Here is a 19,642-nt window from a genome sequence, read left to right as displayed (position 1 = left end):
AGTGACCATTCAAAGTTATAACTGCACTGAAAAGAATGACTTACAACCATTTTTTACACTTATGACCATTGCAGAGTCCCCAGATCATGTGATCAAAATTCAGATGCTTGACAACTGACTCATATTTATGACGGTTCCTACTGTCCTGGGGTCACGTGATCACATTTTGTGATCTTCTAACAAGTAAAATCAACGAAGAAGCCAGATTCACTTAACAACCATGTTACTAACTTAATAGTGGAGTGATTCGCTTAACAACCATGGCAAGGAAGATCATAAAATGGGAAAAACTCACTTAACAAATGTCTCACTTAGCAAAAAATATTTTGGACTGAATTTTTTTTTTTTTTTTTTTTTGTTTACATTTATACCCCGCCCTTCTCCGAAGACTCAGGGCGGCTTACAATGTATAGGGCAATAGTCTCATTCTATTTGTATATATTTACAAAGTCAACTTATTGCCCCCCCAACAATCTGGGTCCTCATTTTACCTACCTTATAAAGGATGGAAGGCTGAGTCAACCTTGGGCCGGGCTCGAACCTGCAGTAATTGCAGGCTTTGTGTTCTTAATAACAGGCCTTACCAGGCAGAGCTAAACCGGCCCCTGATTTTGAATTATGGTCAAAAGTCGAGGACTACCTGTACAACTCTTTGTTTTTAAATATACTTATATCAGCACCTCACAAGACAAGTCAAAATTAGACTTTATACTAGAATAATATGCAATTTCTAACAAGGGAAGTAAAGTGCACTTGTTCAGACTTATAACTTTAGCCTTTAGGAGAAGAGCAAAAATGCTTCAAAATTGGCCCAACTGTTTTAAATTTTGCAAAAGCAACTGAACGCCATGCACTGTGACAACTGACCACCAGACCATTGTCCTAGAATTGACAAGACAACGATATGAATATTTTTTTAAACAGGGAGGCTTATCGTCCTAAAAATATTTTTGCCAGCAATTCATGTTTAGATTCCTAAAGAACTTGCAATGCATTCTGATGCGTTGGGATCTGCATAAATGAATCTGCATTTACCAGATTCTTACTTCATTTTATCTGTTGAGTTAAATTCTTTCCAATAGGGTCAAAGCAGTGCAGCTGGTTCCTCTCAATATATTTTCACTCCAGCATTGTAAAATAGGACAGATTAAGAGAAAGTGACAAGAAAAAAAAAGTGAAAGAGAAAATACCTTATGCCACCAGACTTGAAATCCTGGGTTTAGAAAATTTAGAACTCTGCCACCTTCGACATGACCTGAGTTTAACTCATAGAATCATCTGTTATAATGTCCTTCCTGTTGAAGACTACTTCAGCTTCAATCGCAACAATACACGAGCACACAATAGATTTATGCTCAATGTAAACCGCTCCAATCTTGATTGCAGAAAATATGACTTCAGTAACAGAGTTGTTAATGCCTGGAATGCACTACCAGACTCTGTGGTCTCTTCCCAAAATCCCCAAAGCTTTAACCAAAAACTTTCTACTATTGACCTCACCCCATTCCTAAGAGGTCTGTAAGGGGAGTGCATAAGAGCACAAACGTGCCTACCGTTCCTGTCCTTTTGTTTCCTTCAATTGTATCCAATTCGTATAGTTATTACATACTTATATATATGCTTATATATCGTATGGTTATTTCATGCTTATGCTTATATATAATGTTGTGACAAATAAATAAAATAAAATAAATAAATAAAATAAAAGTAAATCAGTGACTTTAAAACTGAGTAAAATCTGAAAGTGGCAACTTATTCCATGTCATGTACATTCAACTGAACTCTCAGATTGGAAGGATCCAACATCTTCATTGAGAGGGGATTTTCTCCCCTATACAGGGGATTTTTATTTATTTATTTATTTATTTTGTCACAACATCATACAAAAAGATTATATAGTATATAAACATATATATGAGTAAATGTTAGGAGGTATAAGCATATATATATATATAGGAAGAAGAAAAGAAAAACAATAGGACAGGAACGGTAGGCACGTTTGTGCGCTTATGCACGCCCCTTATGGTCCTCTTAGGAATGGGGTGAGGTCAATAGTAGAAAGTTTTTGGTTAAAGCTTTTAGGATTATGGGAAGAGACCACAGAGTCAGGTAAAGTATTCCAAGCACTGATGATTCTGTTACAGAAGTCATATTTTCTGCAATCTAGATTAAAGCGGTTGACATTAAGTTTAAATCTATTGGTTGCCCTTGTATTATTGCAATTAAAGCTGAAGTAGTCTTTGACAGGAAGGACATTACAATAGATGATTCTGTGAGTTAAACTTAGGTCTTATCGAAGGCGACGGAGTTCCAAGTTTTCTAAGCCTAGGATTTCAAGTCTGGTGGGATAAGGTATTTTGTTGTTTTCAGAGGAGTGGAAAACTCTTCTTGTAAAATATTTCTGGACACGTTCAATTGTATTGATGTCAGAGATCTGGTGAGGGTTCCAGACAGGCGAGCTGTATTCTAGAATTTTTTTTTCTATCTATCTATCTATCTATCTATCTATCTATCTATCTATCTATCTATCTATCTATCTATCTAATATTTTCTCCCCATTCACAAAACTGCGAACTTGCATCTAATTTGAATGTGAAGATGCTCCCAGACTTCAGTTTCAGCCTTGCTTTTTGGTTCAGGACTCTCCTCATCAAATCTGCTTGCAAAAGTTTAATATTGAATTCAGCGGGTTCAACCATATCACCACTGTTTTGTCATCAAAGTCCTCCATTTCATTCACTACATTACCATTATTACTGACATTTGTTTCTTCATGTTTAGCTACTTCCTAAGCAATAAATATATTCAGTTAAAATTCTGTTCTTCTACTCTTAGTTTTGTGTTATTGGAGAAGCAAATACTTCAACCAAACATTCTTAACCTGGTTTCCCCCTTCCCCAATATATTGGAGCCAGTTCCCATCATCTCATCCAGATCAGTCTAGCAGCCAAAGTGATCAAATGTGCAACACATATCTTATATATGATTGACAAAATAAATAAAATAAATAAATAAATAAACATCTGGAAGGCAGCTGGATGGGAACGGCAGACTTCATCAATTTGCTCCCTGGAATGGCTCCATCTGCTGGTTTTGGGGGGAAATTAAAAGTGTATCTAAACTGGTTTGTTTCTTTTGTTCGTTTGTTATCCTTTTATCTTCTTTCTTTTATCTTCTTATTTAATCGTGCACTAAAGCTGGAATCTTTATAAGATAAGGAGATTAATACTAAAATAGTATTACAATAGCAGCAGTAATACAATAGAGTAATGAACCCATTTTTGCTGAAGTTAATTACTTTGTTCTGGGACACCTTCAGTTTTCAACCTTTTAAAGCTTAGTTGCTTAATGCATTCAAACTCCTCAATAAGTACAAACTTCCTCAAACCCAAATTCTTCCCTTCAGTACTGTGATGTCCATATTATCTAACACAAGGATGCACTTCTTTGTTGAAAATCCCATACTTCTGGACCCTTCAAATCCTTCTCCAGAAAACAAGAGCAATTCACTATTTTTGGTATCTTCTTTGAAGTTTCTGTTTGTCATATACCCTCTAGCTCGCAAGATCACACTGTTATAACTCAGTCTCACTATCAGGCATCACTCTGTACAGGAAATTATAGAGAACAACATTTAATCCAAATTTTATTTGATTATCCCCAAAGATAAAGGTTCAGAAGTCAGTTTCCACCATGCATGGATCTGCTTCTTGGGGAAATCAGAAATTGGAAAAGTGAACACCTTGGAACTTCTTCTATTCTATTCTTCTTCTATAATGGACCCATGTGAGCCAGCCTCTGACAGCCTTGACAATCAGCTGTGAGAAGAGGGGCCATGGGAGGACGAGTATAGACCTAGTTCCTAGAATGGTAGAAGCTTAGGAGACATCTCCCTAAATGATGCCTCATGATGCCAAACTTACCTGAATGAAGCCAAGTACATGTTCCTGCTAAGACCCTTTGAACAAATACTGTAGATCAGCCTATATGGAAATCTTATTTTTTCCCCAAGTAAAATAACCTTCCTGAGATTAGGCAGCCTCAGCTCCCTACAGAAGCAGTTGCAATAAATCTGTCCTCTTGACAATCTGAAATGGGAATATTATTATCACGCCAAAATATTTTTTCCTAATATGCTCCTAAGGGAGCTTTTTTCTTTTATAAGAAAAAAACACTGTCCCCTGTGCTAGCCGAGTTCTTCAGGTAAATAATCAACCTCTACCTTGAGAGCACTTGGAAATTCAGCTGTAAACATCACTTGCCTTAGAGCCTTATCTAGAAAAAATCTGATTATTGGTAATAACCAGCCTTCTAGTTTATGATTAATTGTTTATTTAGACAAATTTTACCAAACAAGCAGTATGATTGTCCAAAGGAAAGAGGGGCAACTCCAGTTGGATTACATATCTATTGATCTTTATATGGCTTAGTTAGCAATGAAAGGGATCTCATCAATGGTGGGATTCAAAAATTTTTTACTACTGGTTCTGTGGGTGTGGCTTGATGGATGAGGCATGGCTTCGTGGGCATGGCAGGGAAAGGATACTGTAAAATCTCCATTCCCACCCCACTCCAGGGGAAGGGAAATGCAAAATCCCCATTTCCTCCCAATCAGCTGGGACTCGGGAGGCAGAGAATATATGAGGGCGAGGTCAGTCAGAGGTGGTATTTGCCACTTCTCTGAACTACTCAAAATTTCTGCTACCAGTTTCTCCAGAACTGGTCAGAACCTGCTAAATACCACCTCTGACTATCGTATTCAGAACTGCCCTATTAATCTTGCACAAGTTACAGAGTGGAACCCTGAATCAAATGAAATTCTGTTCCTCCCATTCATTTGAGTCCACTCCAAAACATCTATAAGCATACTTCTCAACGTTTGTTCTCAGCTGCACCCGCTGAATCCACCCACAAAAGCATAAGAAAGGAAGTAGAGTGACATCAATTTAAGCTGTGGCTAGATTCAGGATGCACCTGCTGAATTTCTTTTCCTTACTAAGTTTATTTCTGAGCTGCAATTAAAATGAAAACAAGCAGTTGCATTGGACAGGCTACTTTCAAGGCCTGAGAACAGTGGAGAGCAAGGCGGCCAACAAAATCTTAAAATTCACAAGCTTAATAAAAGCATAAATGCTTTAATAACACATTTTAATACTATATTCTATAAAATGTTCTGACAGGCCCAGCAACCCAAGCCTCAAAAACAGCAAATGTGCTTTTTGCACACCTGCAGAACTCATTGCAGTCATCAAACTTTTCACCATGCTAGTAGTGAATCTTTCAGAATCTTCTAGAAAATGTCAAGCGGAAGAAAAAAATCAAGCTCTTTGTGGCTTTATAAGTTACTCCATGTAACTGAACCCAACATATTCCTATGCATTTCTTAATTCAATAACTTATATCAGTTGGGCTCCTCAAATGTTTCTGTTGCTGGTCTCTGTATAGTCCAAGGTCAGCCACAAGAACCTTAATTGCTGCAATCTGTCTACAGTTCCTAATTTAAGGTCTGGAGAAGCTGAGCTGTATGAGAATGATAAGACTATTCCAATGGCTGGTTTCTCAAGGAAAAGGATTTACACGACTTAAGTTAGCAATGGAAGGGGTATCTTTTGCTCATTTTCTGAAGCACATTCACACATTTCAAACGAAACCCTGTTCCTTCCATTCATTTGACGCCACTCCTCACACTTACAGCACAATTTTCAGTGTGTTGGTTCTCAGCTGCACCCAGTGAATCTTACCATGAACTCAGAAGAAAGAGTGACCTCATTTCAACTGTGGCTAGATTGCATTCAGGATGTTGCCTATCAACCTAAACCTCGAAAATTCTGCAAATGTACATTTTGAAACCCTGTAAAAATCATTGCAGGGGTCAAACTTTTCACCATGTAATTATTGATAAGCAAGCAACTAATCTTCTATACATTGTGAGAGTTCAGGTTCACAGGATATAAAGGGATCATAGTTGCCCCCCACACACATACTTTCTCTGAAAGTATGAATGGCTTTGATTTTGGAAATGCATGTTTACACAATTGTGAAATCTTCCAGAATGCAGAAAATGAATGTGCTTATCACTTCCCCTTTTGGAGGTGGGAGAACAGTAAAAAACATGGTTTTGATCAATTTAAGTACCCTAACAATATGGAATATTTTAGTTATATACAAACGTCTTCTAATCCGTTTTGCGACCACAGTGATTATGCAACTGCTACTACAGGTAGTTCTCAACTTACAACTGGTTGTTTAATGACCAAAGTTACAACAGAACTAAAAAAAGTGACTTATGACCAGTCCTCAAACGTAACAGCATCCCCGTGATCATGTGATCAAAACTCAAGATGCTTGGCAACCAGCATGTACATATGACAGTTCTGGCATGCCAGAGTCAGTAATTGCTATGTGTGACCTTCCCAGCTGGATTTTAAAGTGAGTGTGGGAAATCAGATTCACTTAAGCACCATGTGAGTCACTTAACAACCAGAATAATTCACTTAATAAGAATGGCAAAAATGGTCACAATTCACTTACACTGCCTCACTTAGCAATGGATATTTTGGTCCAAATTGCAGTCGTAAGTTGAGAACTATCTGTATTGTGTCAATGACATGTTTTATTAATAATTTGTGTTTTAATGTTAGTAGCTGTTTTTCTATCTGCATCACATCTCCTACTTAATTCCATATTTGACACCAAAAAAAAAACACCAAACATCATCTAGAGTATAAACAAAATAAACAGCCTCCATCATCCACTGTAGGGAGTGTACAGTACTTCCTCATAAATACACTGATGATTTCAAGCACAAATTCTTGCTTCTTTGGAAGCATTATAACTTAGATATCAAGTAAAATAGAAGAACTTCCAAAACTTTTCACCATTTAATTTGGTGTTTAAAGGCTTTAATTAAAAAATAAACAAGCAAGCTGGAGCACAAAGTAAAGTAATATAAAATGCAATGCTTCTCCTGAAACCTCTTTTGCCAATAATTCTCATATTTCCTTCTTGTTTTACTGAGATTTGGTAATCAGTTATCGTAAGTCGGTGGAGGAGAAGGAGGAGGATTTGGTTCAGCTGCAACTTCTTCACCTCCGATGACTTGGTAAGGCACAAAAAGCACCGCTGGCTGTAACAGAAAAGAATAGTCAATACAAAAAAATACTCAGGAACCATCTGTTACTCTAGGTAGGAGAAATAGATTTTCCAGTTGTGTGTTTTTAACTGAGATGCTGGCAGTCTCACCAACAGGCTGAAATCCTTGATAGCTCAAAGTCCTGATAGAGAATTCTTTAAAACTATAAATTAACAGGCAAAGGGTTTAGGGCCTGGGCTTTTAAGCGACTTTTCCTGATTGAATCTGCCAGCTTTCTGCACACATTCAGAGAATGTCTGCTCAGAATCTCCCACCTACCTATCAACAGGTGTGAGAGGAAAACAAAACCCCTCGACCCCACCCTGGTGAGTGTTCCCTGTATGGAACAGATGCCCTTCTGAAATAAAGATGGTACCAACTGGGATGGTCCTCTGGAAAGTGGTGAGTGGTAACAGAAGTCAACTGGCTTCTCCTGAGGACCTTTGAGGACTGATTTTATTTTGTGCTTTAGTTTTTATTGCAGTTTTATATTGCTTATATTTTATGTTGCTGTACGGTTACTCATAAGATCCAACTTAAGAAATAAATGAACGAATAAACAAATGAATAAACAAACAAACAAACAAACAAACAATATTCTTGTGATTTATTCACAAAATCTATCAGATTATTAACTGAAGAAGATGCATTTCCCTACACGGGAGGTTATTTTTTGATTTCTGAAATGGCTCCAACTGATAAGTGCTGTGAATTGATATGGGTACCAATAAAGGACAATATTTGTAGCTCAGGGTAAAAATGATGGTCTCTGAGCTTGCTTGTCTTTTGCAAATGTTTTACTACCCAAATAATAAACCAGCACTGATGATGTTACTTAGTTTGAGTAATGAAACATCACCATGAAAACAACCAAGCTAGAGACCACCAAGGACCCCAAGACAGGTATCTCTGTATGATGATTTAGCTGCTTACAGTATTTTTAGAGTTCTTCTCTTTTGTTAGATCCAATAATATTCACCCCCTTCAGTCTTTGTTCTGTCCCATTTTCTGCCTCTCCAATTAATCTATAGCATTTCTGAAAGGTTGAGAGTAGCTTTGTACAAAAGGAAGCCAATTGTCGTTACTGTAGAACAGGGGTGTCAAACTCAAATTTCATTGAGGGCCGCATCAGGGTTGTGTCTGACCTCGGAGGGACAGGGGCATGGCCGGGGTGGGCGTGGCCAGGGTACATGACAGCACTCAGCCTCCTGCAGTACTCTCCCAGCCAAAACAGGGCACGGAGGTTAATTACAAAATGTGGGCTTTGCTTTGTGACATCCAGATCCAGTGAGCGAGGGGTGTGAACTGCACAAAAAATACACTTTTGTTTGGCTATGAAGAAATATCCCCAAAGTCAGATGTAGACTGACTTTTAGCTACACACCTTCCCAGCAAACAGCAAATTTTGAAGCTCCAGGTAAAGAGGATTGATTTTAGGATGAGTCACCACAGTTTGCATGTTGGAGGTTCCTAAAGGAATGCTGAGAAACTATTTTAAAGAACATTTGAGGGAGGGGTGCAGAATAGCCCTTCTCTGCCCGAGTTTATAGAGACCCTGCACCAATTAAAACACTTTTTGTGAAGCAACTGATCAACACTGACAGGGTAAGCCACTAGTATATGAAAATAAGAGCAAACTCCACTCCCTTCTAGTACTGATGATATTACCTAGTTTGGTAATGAAACATCTGCAAGAAAACCATCAAGCTCTGAGAGCACCAAGGACCCGACAGTTCAACCCTGAGTTACAAATAATCTCTTCTATCGATAAATACTTTTTGGTTAGAGGGACTCAGAGCCTGCCTTATATGAGATGGCTCCCGGTGGATTTCATTCTAAATTTTAATATGATTTCTGTAAATAAGGAATGTAGAATTATAATGAGACTTTGATCCTTCATACATCAAAAAAATACAAAGCTAAGGGATAAACAAATAAAGATTTGAAAAAAGAAAAGGCTCAGGAAAGAAAAAAGTGAAAGTGTAAGAAAGGAAAAGGAAAAGAAGGAAAACCGAAAAAGAACGACTTTTAACTTTCTTTGGTACAGATATAAGTAAAAAACATATCAAACTCTTACTCTGAGATTAACATTTGTCTACAATATTTCCATAATCCATATCTAATCTTCAAAGCCCCAGATCAACTTTTAATTTCAGTTTTTCACAAAAAATCCAGTAATAGTTCATATCTCTTTAATCACTATTTGTTAAGGAAACCACAACAGATTTATTTAATTGCACCAAACTCTAAATAAATCAGGAATGGAAAATCCTAAACTCTAGTGTAGACCCATGCTTCTCAACTTTGGCAACTTTAAGGTGCATGGACTTCAATTCCCAGAATTCACCCAGGCAGCACGAAGTTCGCCCATCTTAAACTTGCCAAGACTGAGAAATGCTGATCTACAGATAGGGATTTTTCCATTCCCTTTTAACTGGTTCTTACTTAGTTATAAATCTTACTGGGTACCCTGAGTAGCCAATCTCACTTATTGTTCAGGATAATAGCAAAGAAACCAGCAAATGGTCAGGGTTAGGTGGAGTGCAGATATAAAGAAGAAAAATTGACAATCTTATTTACATTCTTTAACAATAAGAACTGCTAAAGCTATTATTGGAGTATCAAATAGTTACCTGGGCATCACTACAGCACGTTGCCTTGCACCCGAAGTGAGCCAATGGAACAGTGATGCAAAATTCCAGCAGACTGAACAAAAGCAACACACTGGAGAGGCCACAAGTGATATACTGTAAAGTAGGAAGACATGTGGAAAGATAGTTATAATTTAAGTTGGCTAGTAGCCAAGCCCCCAAACTTTAATCAGGTGACTGTGGGGACACTGCAGTGGCCATGCATGCGAGGAGTGGTCATAGTTTTAAGTGCCACTGAAACTTTGAATGGTCACTAAATGAATAGTTGTTCATTCAGTTAAAGACTGCCTGTACAGCCTGTGTGTTATGAGAAAACCACATCAGGAAATATTAGAATCTCTTATGTTTTGTTGAGATGTTGAGTCTACTCAGAGCTGAAGAAGCTTCTTGGATGAGAAATGAAATGTCTCCACGGGAAAACAAAAAAGGTGAAAAAGCACTTCACACTTTGTGTGAGCACCCAAGCCCTACCCTAAAACAACCAAATGTTTACACTATACAGTGACATAAAAATTAAATAAAATAAATAAATAAATAAATAAATAGTCAAAAGCTATGTTTAAAACATATTTACTATTTTTTTTAAATGTCCCCCTCCCAATCAAAAAGAAAGAAACTGGAGAAGAAAGAAGAAATCTACTGTTAAGTGTGGGTCAAGGAAAAGGCAGGACTTGCAGTTAAAGCAATAGCTCGTTTATTGCATGCTGATGCAGGAAAAGAATAGCGGTAAGCTGTCCAGCAGCTCCCTCTTTTTAAAAGGAGCTGTCTGATAGCTCAGCCATTGACATCCCTTGAATTTCCCTCCGAAACCCAGGAACCAATCAATTTAAACCTTTGGTCCTCCCACTTGTCAGGCGGACCAGAGGGAAACCTTTGCTCACGGTTTACCTACTCATTACCATATTCAACATCTACAAAGTCCTAAGCCCTTTGTACCTTGATGATCAGAAGGTTGTTTGCCCTTATTTAACAAATATATTTATATTTAAAAAATTCAAATGAAACAGAACACATCTCTTCGGGACCGAGACTTATTCAAGGAAAAATTTCAAACAAAAGTCAAAGGGTCTGGGATATCCCACCTGCATATATAATCTCCTTCTGGATTCTGCACATGAAGCCAAAATGTAAGAAAATATTGGTTTACTTACATCTGAACATTCATTGGCATATGTTCTGAAAGCATGACTGTGGATTAGCAGATCAATTATATACAGGATGACACCAGTAAATGACATTATAGCACTTGTGATGTTCAGTCCTACACTGGATTTCACCTGAAACAGAAATACACCAGAAGGAGAGAAATTATAATTACAGTGTCAGTGTAAGTCTTATTAAATGCAAAGCATAAAAACAATTAGCCCCAACTATGGTAAAAACAGTGGCAAAGAAAGAAATTCTATGTGGGTGCTTAACGACACATAGCCAGTCAGTGGTGAAACCAGACAACATCCACTAAGATCATAGGAATCAAACAGCAGCAACAACACATTTTCCCACAATGGAAGTGCAAAGCCCACAACTCCATTTGAAGGGTTTTCTAAAACTGTCAAAATCCTTCTTTTTCTTTCTGAATGTCAGTCTCCACTGAAGACCAGATAGTTAAAGGTGACAGGAAAAATGATACATTTTTTTCATCCTTTAACACTTTGCTTAAAGAAATCCCACACTATTTATTGTAAGACATGATGTCCTCTAAGCATTAAATGTTAATGTTAAATGCTCTTTTAGTTATAAAACATTAGAGAGAGGCTACTAGATAGATGGGACTGGAGAAACCCTTGGAGCCAGTAGTAAGAACAGTCAAAATTTTAAAATTGCTCTTTTCAGTTCTCCCCTTTCTGGAATGTAGAATTTTTCTATCAAGATGGTCATTTTTCTTCTCTTGGATCCACACTGTGTTCCTTTACAAGACAAAAACATGTCTATGTTGCTATGAACACTCTTTAAATCAAAGAGAAACAGGCGAGACAAATGCAAGTTCTTTGTAGGAGGGCTACCATCAGCTCTCCTCCCTTTGATTCCCATTCTAGTTCCATACTTTTACTCCTAACATGCTGGGCTTCTTCCTAATGTTGCTTTCATGTCGCAGTACTTCTGAAACTGGACTCTCTGTAGAGGAGGAGGAGGAATAACGTTGGAGGTCTGCTTCAAGACTAGAGCATGCAAGAAGACACCTCTGCTCAGGACTAGCAATAGTAAGGTGGCCTGCAAATCCAGCTTGAGAATTAAGGTACGAATACAGGCCCCAAACCCTGGGTGAAACTTTGGTCAAGCATGACTTCCCCGCCTAAGGAAATGCCTTGTCAGCTATATTAAGGAAACTGCTTTCTCAGCTTGATGTATGGCCATATCGAGGCCAAGATACACCCCTAAATGTGCTGAGCTCAGATAGCCATATCCTGCTTTCAAGCGTTAGCTGCATCCTGGTATCGCTATAAAGAAGTCTGTGTTGCCTCCCCCATGTCAGGTATCGGTTCCCCAATATTTAGTTCTTGGAAATATAGCCATATATGGAGTGTAACATGCTAAGATAATGTATGCGCTGCCTATACGTAGCAGAACAGTATATAAAGCCACGTTGGAAGTCCCCTGACTTTGTTCAGACCCTCAGCTTTGTTCTGTTTCCTGAACCTGCGCAATAAAGTACCCTTCCTTCCCAGAAGAGCTGGCTTGTGTCTCATCTTTCCACAACAATAGCAATAGCACTTAGACTTTATATAGCGCTTCACAGTGCTTTACAGCCCTCTCTAAGTGGTTTACAGAATCAGCATATTGCCCCCCAACCATCTGGGTCTCAAGATGGGGACCAGAGGAGGCTCAAATTCTGGATGGTTGAACATTCTCTACTGTTGACATAGAACTTTCAATGGCAGCAAGACTTGGAAGCAAATGTGGAGCAAAGAAGGAAGACCGAGGGGGAGGGGGCTTTTGAGTTTGCTTTTCTTTCCTAAATGTTGGTTTAAAACTGAGCAGTATCCAAAGACAATAGAAAATATAAAAGGACTCAGTGCTTACAAAGAAATAGCATAAAAGAATACAAATGCTAAACTTTCTCACCAAACCACGATTTTGACGGTTCGCAGCTGATACACATAGTGATCCAGAAGAAATAAACTATGGAAAAAGAAAAAGAAAAACAGCTGATTGTAGTTGTTAAGTATGTGCGTAAATGAAGAGGCAGGACGCCAGCAGTAATTTCAGCACCTTTATTCAGACCCGTGATCAGAAACAACTCGCTGGCTGGCTGCTAGCACTCTTCGTTTAAAGAGCTCTGTCAGCCAAGCCGGCCACTGACAGTGGATTGTTTTTTCCCGCCGCTCAATGGACCAATGAGCGATGGGCATACAAATCCTCCTACTTCCACGGACCAGACTGAAAACTCCTGTGCTCCTTTATGTATATGTAACAGTAGCCCACTGGAAATAAAAGTAGAAAATTATCATAAAACTCTGGCACCCATTAGAAGCCAGATAGGCTCCAATGCAAACAGGACTTTTATAGGTATCCCTTAGCCATTACTACCATGCTGCATGACTCAACAAAAATTTGCACATACTTACAAATATCCCTCCCCAAAAGGGGTAACCTCCAATTGCAGACCAGACAAAATAAGGGTAAGAATAGGCAACTGGAGAAAGCAAGACAGCCCCAAAGCCAATGTGGATCAACCCAATCATGATTTGGATAGCCTGTGGAAGGAAAACAAACAAAGTAAGACAATTTTGCTCACTGAATCTGAGAAAAAACATTCTAATTTGTTATCACCCCAGGAAAGACATTATTTCTATCCATCTTTGAAAGGACCTTCAAAGAAGTTGGGGTTTCTAAGCTTGCAATACAGGTGTTGACCCAAGGGCTGGTTTCCTATGGTGAAAAATCCAAATGGGGAGAAGGGAGAGATTGAGACACAGTTGTCACTATGTACCGGACATTTACTCCAGATTATGATCTAGTTCAGGGGCCTCCAACCTTAGCAACTTTAAGACTTGGGGACTTCAACTCGCAAAGCTGGCTGAGGAATTCTGGGAGTTGAAGTCCACAAGTCTTAAAGTTGCTAAGGTTGGAGACCCCTGATCTAGTTTGACTCTCAGTGGGGCTGCTTTTGTCAGGAAGAAGGTCTGTAAGAATCTCAAGATAGGCCTTTAAGAGAGGAATGTCACTTCTTTCACTACAGATTCCTCTGCAGGAAGAAGTTGATCACGGTCATAAGCACAAAGTGACTTCAACCGGCTTGGGCTGGAACCAATCCATGACCAGGTTCTTCCAGAGAAATGCCCAACATTTCCACTTCTCAAAGGGAAGGGAGAAAGAGAGATCTGGCTGAAACCTTGGCTGAGCTCCACATTCTCAGTTAAAGAGCAAAGCAAAAGAATGTATATCCAAGTCTGAATGTTTTGTAGAAACACAAATGAAACTACCAGGAAGAACCAAGGTTTCGGGAGTATATTCCAGAACCAGACAACAGCCAAACCAACTTCTAGAACTTCAACATGGGGCTCTCAGGTCTCTACATAGTTCTAAAACCTTAATGGATTCAAACAGGCACACAGAAACACATGTGTACCCCAAGCACTTTGGGCTCAGCATTGAAGAATCTCTCCAAAGGACCCTTTTGTGGGACTTGCTGAGGAGCACTGGTGGAAAGTCCAAGTTGATGAGCTCCATACTGAGGATATGGAATTAATCCAGATGCCTGAAGAGCAGCACCGGACAATCCAGGGGCCATTTGGATTATGTTTGCTCCATTAGAGGGGATGACAACCGTGGTTCCACTGGCCATTCTTGCTGGAAGTGTTCTTGTTACCTAAAATTACATGAAAACATACAAGTGAGGAAAAGTTCATGTCTTAACATCAAGGAGACAAATTCTGGTGCTTCTCATTAATTTCAATTTATGAAATAACATTTGCCTTCAGTAAAACTGAAGAAGATTTCCAGAAGGGTTCAGGGAACAGGTAGTAAAAACATACAACTTTCTCAGGGATAGAAATCCTTCCCTTCCCCACCATTTAGCCAGAACCAAAGAAGCTTCTTGCTTGAGAAGTGAAATGTTTGCAAGGAAAAAACCAAGAAAGTCTAATTCCCTTTAGAAAATCATCTTTGGGACAACCATGACCTGGATGATTGCGAATCTCCATGTACATCAGTTGAGAAAATGTTAATCAGAACACAAAGAACGTAACATTTTTCAATGCAAAAGTTCTCTTTCTAATCTTAGCACCACCTCGGATCTCCCAGCTAAATGGCATTTCTCATTTGGGCAAGGTTTTATTGTACTTGCCCTGTGCTTGTCCTGTCCTGTTACTGGTAGATGGATCTAAAAGCATCAAGCATGGATGACCATGTTGATTGCCATCTTCCAGTAAGGCCATAGTGATTGGGACAGAACAAGTTACTGTGAAGGACACAAGAACAGGGATCTATATCCCAGCTTTACTTCACAGATGATTTATTTAAAAATCAGATTTTTAAAACTCTGACCCAATAGCCTGAATAATAATAATAATAATAATAATAATAATAATAATAATAATAATAATAATAATAATAATAATAATAATAATTATTATTATTATTATTATTATTATTATTATTATTATTATTATTATTTAATTTTTATACCGCCCTTCTCCCGAAGGACTCAGGGCGGTGAACAGGCAGATAAAATAATGCATATATTACAATAAAAACACTCTTTAAAAAACTTATTCAATGGCCTAAAATTTAAAATACAGTACAAAATATAAAATAAACCCCAATAAAATCCATATTTAAAAAAACACCGTTTAAGCCAGTCCTGCTCGAAAGAATAGATACGTCTTCATCTCTCGGCGAAAGGTCCGGAGGTCAGGAAGTTGTCGAAGTCCTGGGGGAAGCTCATTCCAGAGGGTAGGTGCCCCCACAGAGAAGGCTCTCCCCCTGGGGGTCGCCAGCCTACACTGTTTGGCTGACGGCACCCTGAGAAGATCCTCTCTATGGGAGCGTACCGGCCGGTGGGAGGCATGTAGTGGCAGAAGGCGGTCCTGAAGATATCCCGGTCCTATGCCATGGAGCGCTTTAAAGGTGGTAACCAGCACCTTGAAGTGCACTCGGAAAACCACAGGTAGCCAGTGCAGCCTGCGCAGGATCGGTGTTATATGGGAGCCACGAGTGGCTCCTCTATCCTGTGGCTGCATTCTGAACCAACTGAAGTCTCCGGGTGCACCTCAAGGGGAGCCCCATGTAGAGAGCATTGCAGTAGTCCAGGCGAGAAGTGACGAGGGCATGAGTGACCATGCATAAGGCATCCCGGTCTAGAAAGGGGCGCAACTGGCGGACCAGGTGAACCTGGTAAAAAGCTCTCCTGGAGACGGTCGCCACATGATCTTCAAAGGACAACCGTCCATCCAGGAAAACACCCAGATTGCGCACCCTCTCCATTGGGGCCAATGATTCGCCCCCAACAGTCAGCCGCGGTTGCAGCTGACTGTACCGGGATGCCGGCATCCACAGCCACTCAGTCTTGGAGGGGTTGAGCTTGAGCCAGTTTCTCCCCATCCAGACCCGTACGGCCTCCAAACACCGAGACAACACTTCGACAGCTTCATTGGGGTGGTCAGGGGTGGAAATGTACAGCTGGGTGTCATCCTCGTACAGTTGATAACTCACCCCAAAACCACTGATGACCTCACCCAGCGGCTTCATGTAGATGTTGAACAGAAGAGGCGAGAGAACCGACCCCTGTGGCACCCCACAAAGAAGGCGCTTCGAGGTCGATCTCTGCCCCCCTGCCAACACCGTCTGCGATTGGTCGGAGAGATAGGATGAGAACCACCGAAACACGGTGCCTCCCATTCCCAATCCCCCCAACCGCTGCAGCAGGATACCATGGTCGATGGTATCAAAAGCCGCCAAGAGATCTAGGAGAACTAGGGCAGAGGAATAACCCCTGTCCCGGGCCCTCCAGAGGTCATCCACCAATGCGACCAAAGCTGTCTCCGTGCTGTACCCGGGTCGGAAGCCGGACTGGAACGGGTCTAGATAGACAGATTCATCCAGGTACTGGAGTAACTGATGTGCCACCACACTCTCGACAACCTTCGCCAAAAAGCGAAGGTTGGAGACTGGACAGTAGTTGCCCAAAACAGCTGGGTCCAGGGAGGGCTTCTTGAGGAGGGGCCTCACCACCGCCTCTTTCAAGGTGGTGGGAACAACATCCTCCCTCAAAGAAGCGTTGACAATCCCCTGGAGCCAGCCTCGTGTAACCTCCCGGGTGGCCAGGACCAACCAGGAGGGACACGGGTCCAATAAACATGTGGTGGCATTCAGCCGCCCTAGCAACCTGTCCATGTCCTCGGGAGCCACAGGATCAAACCCCTCCCAGATGGTCTCAACAAGACTAGCCTCCGTCACCTCGCCCGGATCTACCCAATTTTGGTCCAAACCATCTCGAAGCTGAGCGATTTTGTCAAACAGATACCTGCTGAAATCCTCAGCACAGCACTGTAAGGGATCATCGCAACCCTCCTGGTGAAGGAGGGCGAGTCACCCTAAACAGGGAGGCTGGGCGGTTCTCTGCTGACGCAACGAGGGTAGAGACATAGGCCCGCTTGGCCTCCCTCAATGCCACTAGATAGGTCTGAGTAAAAGACCTAACCAGTGTTCGGTCAGCTTCAGAACGGCTGGACCTCCAGGCACTCTCTAGGCGTCTTCTCCGGCGCTTCATCTCCCTCAGCTCCTCGGAAAACCAAGGAGCTGGTTGAGACCTACGCCGGGTCAGAAGCCGCAAAGGCACGACACGGTCCAAAGCGCCTACCGCGGCCTGTTCCCAGGCTGCAACAAGCTCCTCGGCCGAGCTGTGGGCCAGATCGCCAGGGAGCGGCCCAAGCTCCATCAGGAACCTCTCCCTGCGGTGTTGAGTGGCGGTCCGAAAGTCCAGACGAAGGAGAGAGTGGTCTGACATGACAGAGGTTCAATGACTAATTCTCGGACTTCCAGATCACTCAACCACTGTCCAGAGACAAAAATCAGATCCAGTGTGCTTTCCTCGATGTCGGTGGGGCCGTCAATTAATTGGGTCAGGTCCATGGCCGTCATGGAGGCCATGAACTCCCGAGCCACCGTTGATGACACACCGGCTGATGGCAAGTTGAAATCCCCCATGACCATAAGCCTAGGGGTATCAACTGCCATCCCGGCTATCAACTCCAACAACTCGGGCAGGGCAGTTGCCACGCAGCAAGGAGCCAGGTACGTGATCAACAAGCCCACCTGCATCCTACGCCCCCACTTCACGTAAAGGGATTCACAACCGGCTATCTGAGGAACAGTGGCCTCCATCGGCTCCAGACTCTCTCTAATAACCACCGCCACCCCTCCACTCCTACCTTGGGCCCTCGGCTGATGAAACGCCCAGAAACCCGGTGGGCACATCTCCACCAGGGGAACCCCCCCTTCAATGCCCAACCAAGTCTCTGAAATGCCCATAAGGTCCGCAGCCCCCCCCCCTGTATAAGATCATGAATCAGGGGGGCTTTATTCACTACGGACCTAGCATTGCATAACATCAGCCGAAGGTCCAAGCCCTGGGGATACTGGCCACTCGGGGAACGGGAGAAGTCTGAGGAGCCGGAGCGCGCAAGCGCTCTCAAACAGCGCGTGCGCACCCCCTGAACATGATACGGCCCCCCCTCTTCCGCCATATCTGCCCCTCCCACTTACCGTGCTGATGGAACGACCCTCCGGAATTGGAAAATAAGGCTTCCCCTTCGCCTCCGAACCTGATGAAGTATCGCCGCGAGCAAACGCAAGGACTGGCTCCCTCCCCAACGGGTTTCCCCCGATACCCGTCTTTACCCTCCCTCCCCTTAAAAATTGTTTATCTAAAAAACCCCAAAGTTTCTTTCTTGACGCATGCCATCTCTCAGGGTCTCAAAACCCGTCACTGAGATAGGGCCCCGATAACGTAGAGGGCTATTTCTGCGAGGTGGCGAATGAATGAATTTGTAGGGTCCTTAAGAGGAAGCTACTTCCTTTTTGTACTGTATTGATTGGAAGTCAAAGTTAAGCGAAAATCGACCCACCCACCCTCCTTTTAACGGTCAATTTCAAATACTGAATCTTTGTTAAGTTTACATGGCGCCTTTCTGTATATTGGGCACTTCCATCATGGCAAGATTGACTACAAACTCCTTCCTGTCCACTAATTCTCCCCTGAAATCCTCCTATCTAGAAGACTGAAAAGACCGCGGGACGGTGGATGGCTGCAGGGGAGAACCGGCAGGAACGGGATGCCCACATATTAATTCCATTTATTTTTTAAACAAATAATCAACTAGAATTTACTCACGACAATCGCTCAGGACGATATACACCTAAGCCTCATGGGAAACGAAAGCAACTTAACGGGAAGAAGTGGAGGGCGGGGCTCCCCCTCGTACTAAAAGGAGGGATTTACTGATAGCTTAATCGAGGACTCCAGAAAAAAACAATCTTTCTTCCCCCTTTAACTGTAGCAACAAATAAGTTTGAGACCAGGAACCTTCTGCTTGTTCAGAGATGAGAGGAAAACTGTCCAAGTTTATAAAGTCCTGTTATTCCCAGGCTAACTTGTTATAACTTGTTGCTGGCAATCCTTATGATTTATATTGATATATTGATCATCAATTGTGTTGTAAATGTTGTACCTTGATGAACGTATCTTTTCTTTTATGTACACTGAGAGCATATGCACCAAGACAAATTCCTTGTGTGTCCAATCACACTTGGCCAATAAAATTCTATTCTATTCTAAAACGAAGCACTGAAATCAAACTTTCGCTTCTGTCTCCAAATACGCAAGTCCCTCGCTTGGAGGGGCTCATTTTCAACCCCT

The 19,642-nt window shown here is 41.5% G+C and overlaps 1 protein-coding gene across 1 annotated transcript; it reads right to left on the bottom strand.

The window, feature by feature from the left end:
- Positions 1-5,995: 5,995 nt before the first annotated feature.
- LOC131197227 (membrane-spanning 4-domains subfamily A member 15-like) lies at positions 5,996-19,174 on the bottom strand. Its single transcript, XM_058184950.1, has 7 exons — positions 19,118-19,174; positions 14,354-14,593; positions 13,350-13,478; positions 12,847-12,903; positions 10,935-11,060; positions 9,766-9,879; positions 5,996-7,126 (listed from the first exon to the last, which is right to left on the bottom strand). Exons 2-7 carry the CDS (start codon positions 14,567-14,569, stop codon positions 7,028-7,030), a joined length of 741 nt encoding a protein of 246 aa, XP_058040933.1. The 5' UTR covers positions 14,570-14,593; positions 19,118-19,174; the 3' UTR covers positions 5,996-7,027.
- Between the last annotated feature and the right edge of the window lie 468 nt (positions 19,175-19,642).

The sequence above is a fragment of the Ahaetulla prasina genome, chromosome 1, assembly GCF_028640845.1.
Source record: "Ahaetulla prasina isolate Xishuangbanna chromosome 1, ASM2864084v1, whole genome shotgun sequence".
In the NCBI taxonomy this organism is placed as follows: domain Eukaryota; kingdom Metazoa; phylum Chordata; class Lepidosauria; order Squamata; family Colubridae; genus Ahaetulla; species Ahaetulla prasina.
The sequence above is the reverse complement of the archived record's forward strand: the minus strand, read 5'-3'. Positions and strand labels throughout refer to the sequence as shown.

Bases quoted from the DNA above. Each gene is read 5' to 3' on its own strand.
- LOC131197227 (XM_058184950.1), bottom strand. From the start codon at position 14,569: ATGGCCAGTGGAACCACGGTTGTCATCCCCTCTAATGGAGCAAACATA. The intron at 13,479-14,353 runs GTACACATGTGT...TTCCTTCCACAG, and splicing joins CTGAGCCCAAAGTGCTTGGG to GCTATCCAAATCATGATTGG. The intron at 9,880-10,934 runs GTAAGTAAACCA...CCTACTTTACAG, and splicing joins ATGCCAATGAATGTTCAGAT to TATATCACTTGTGGCCTCTC.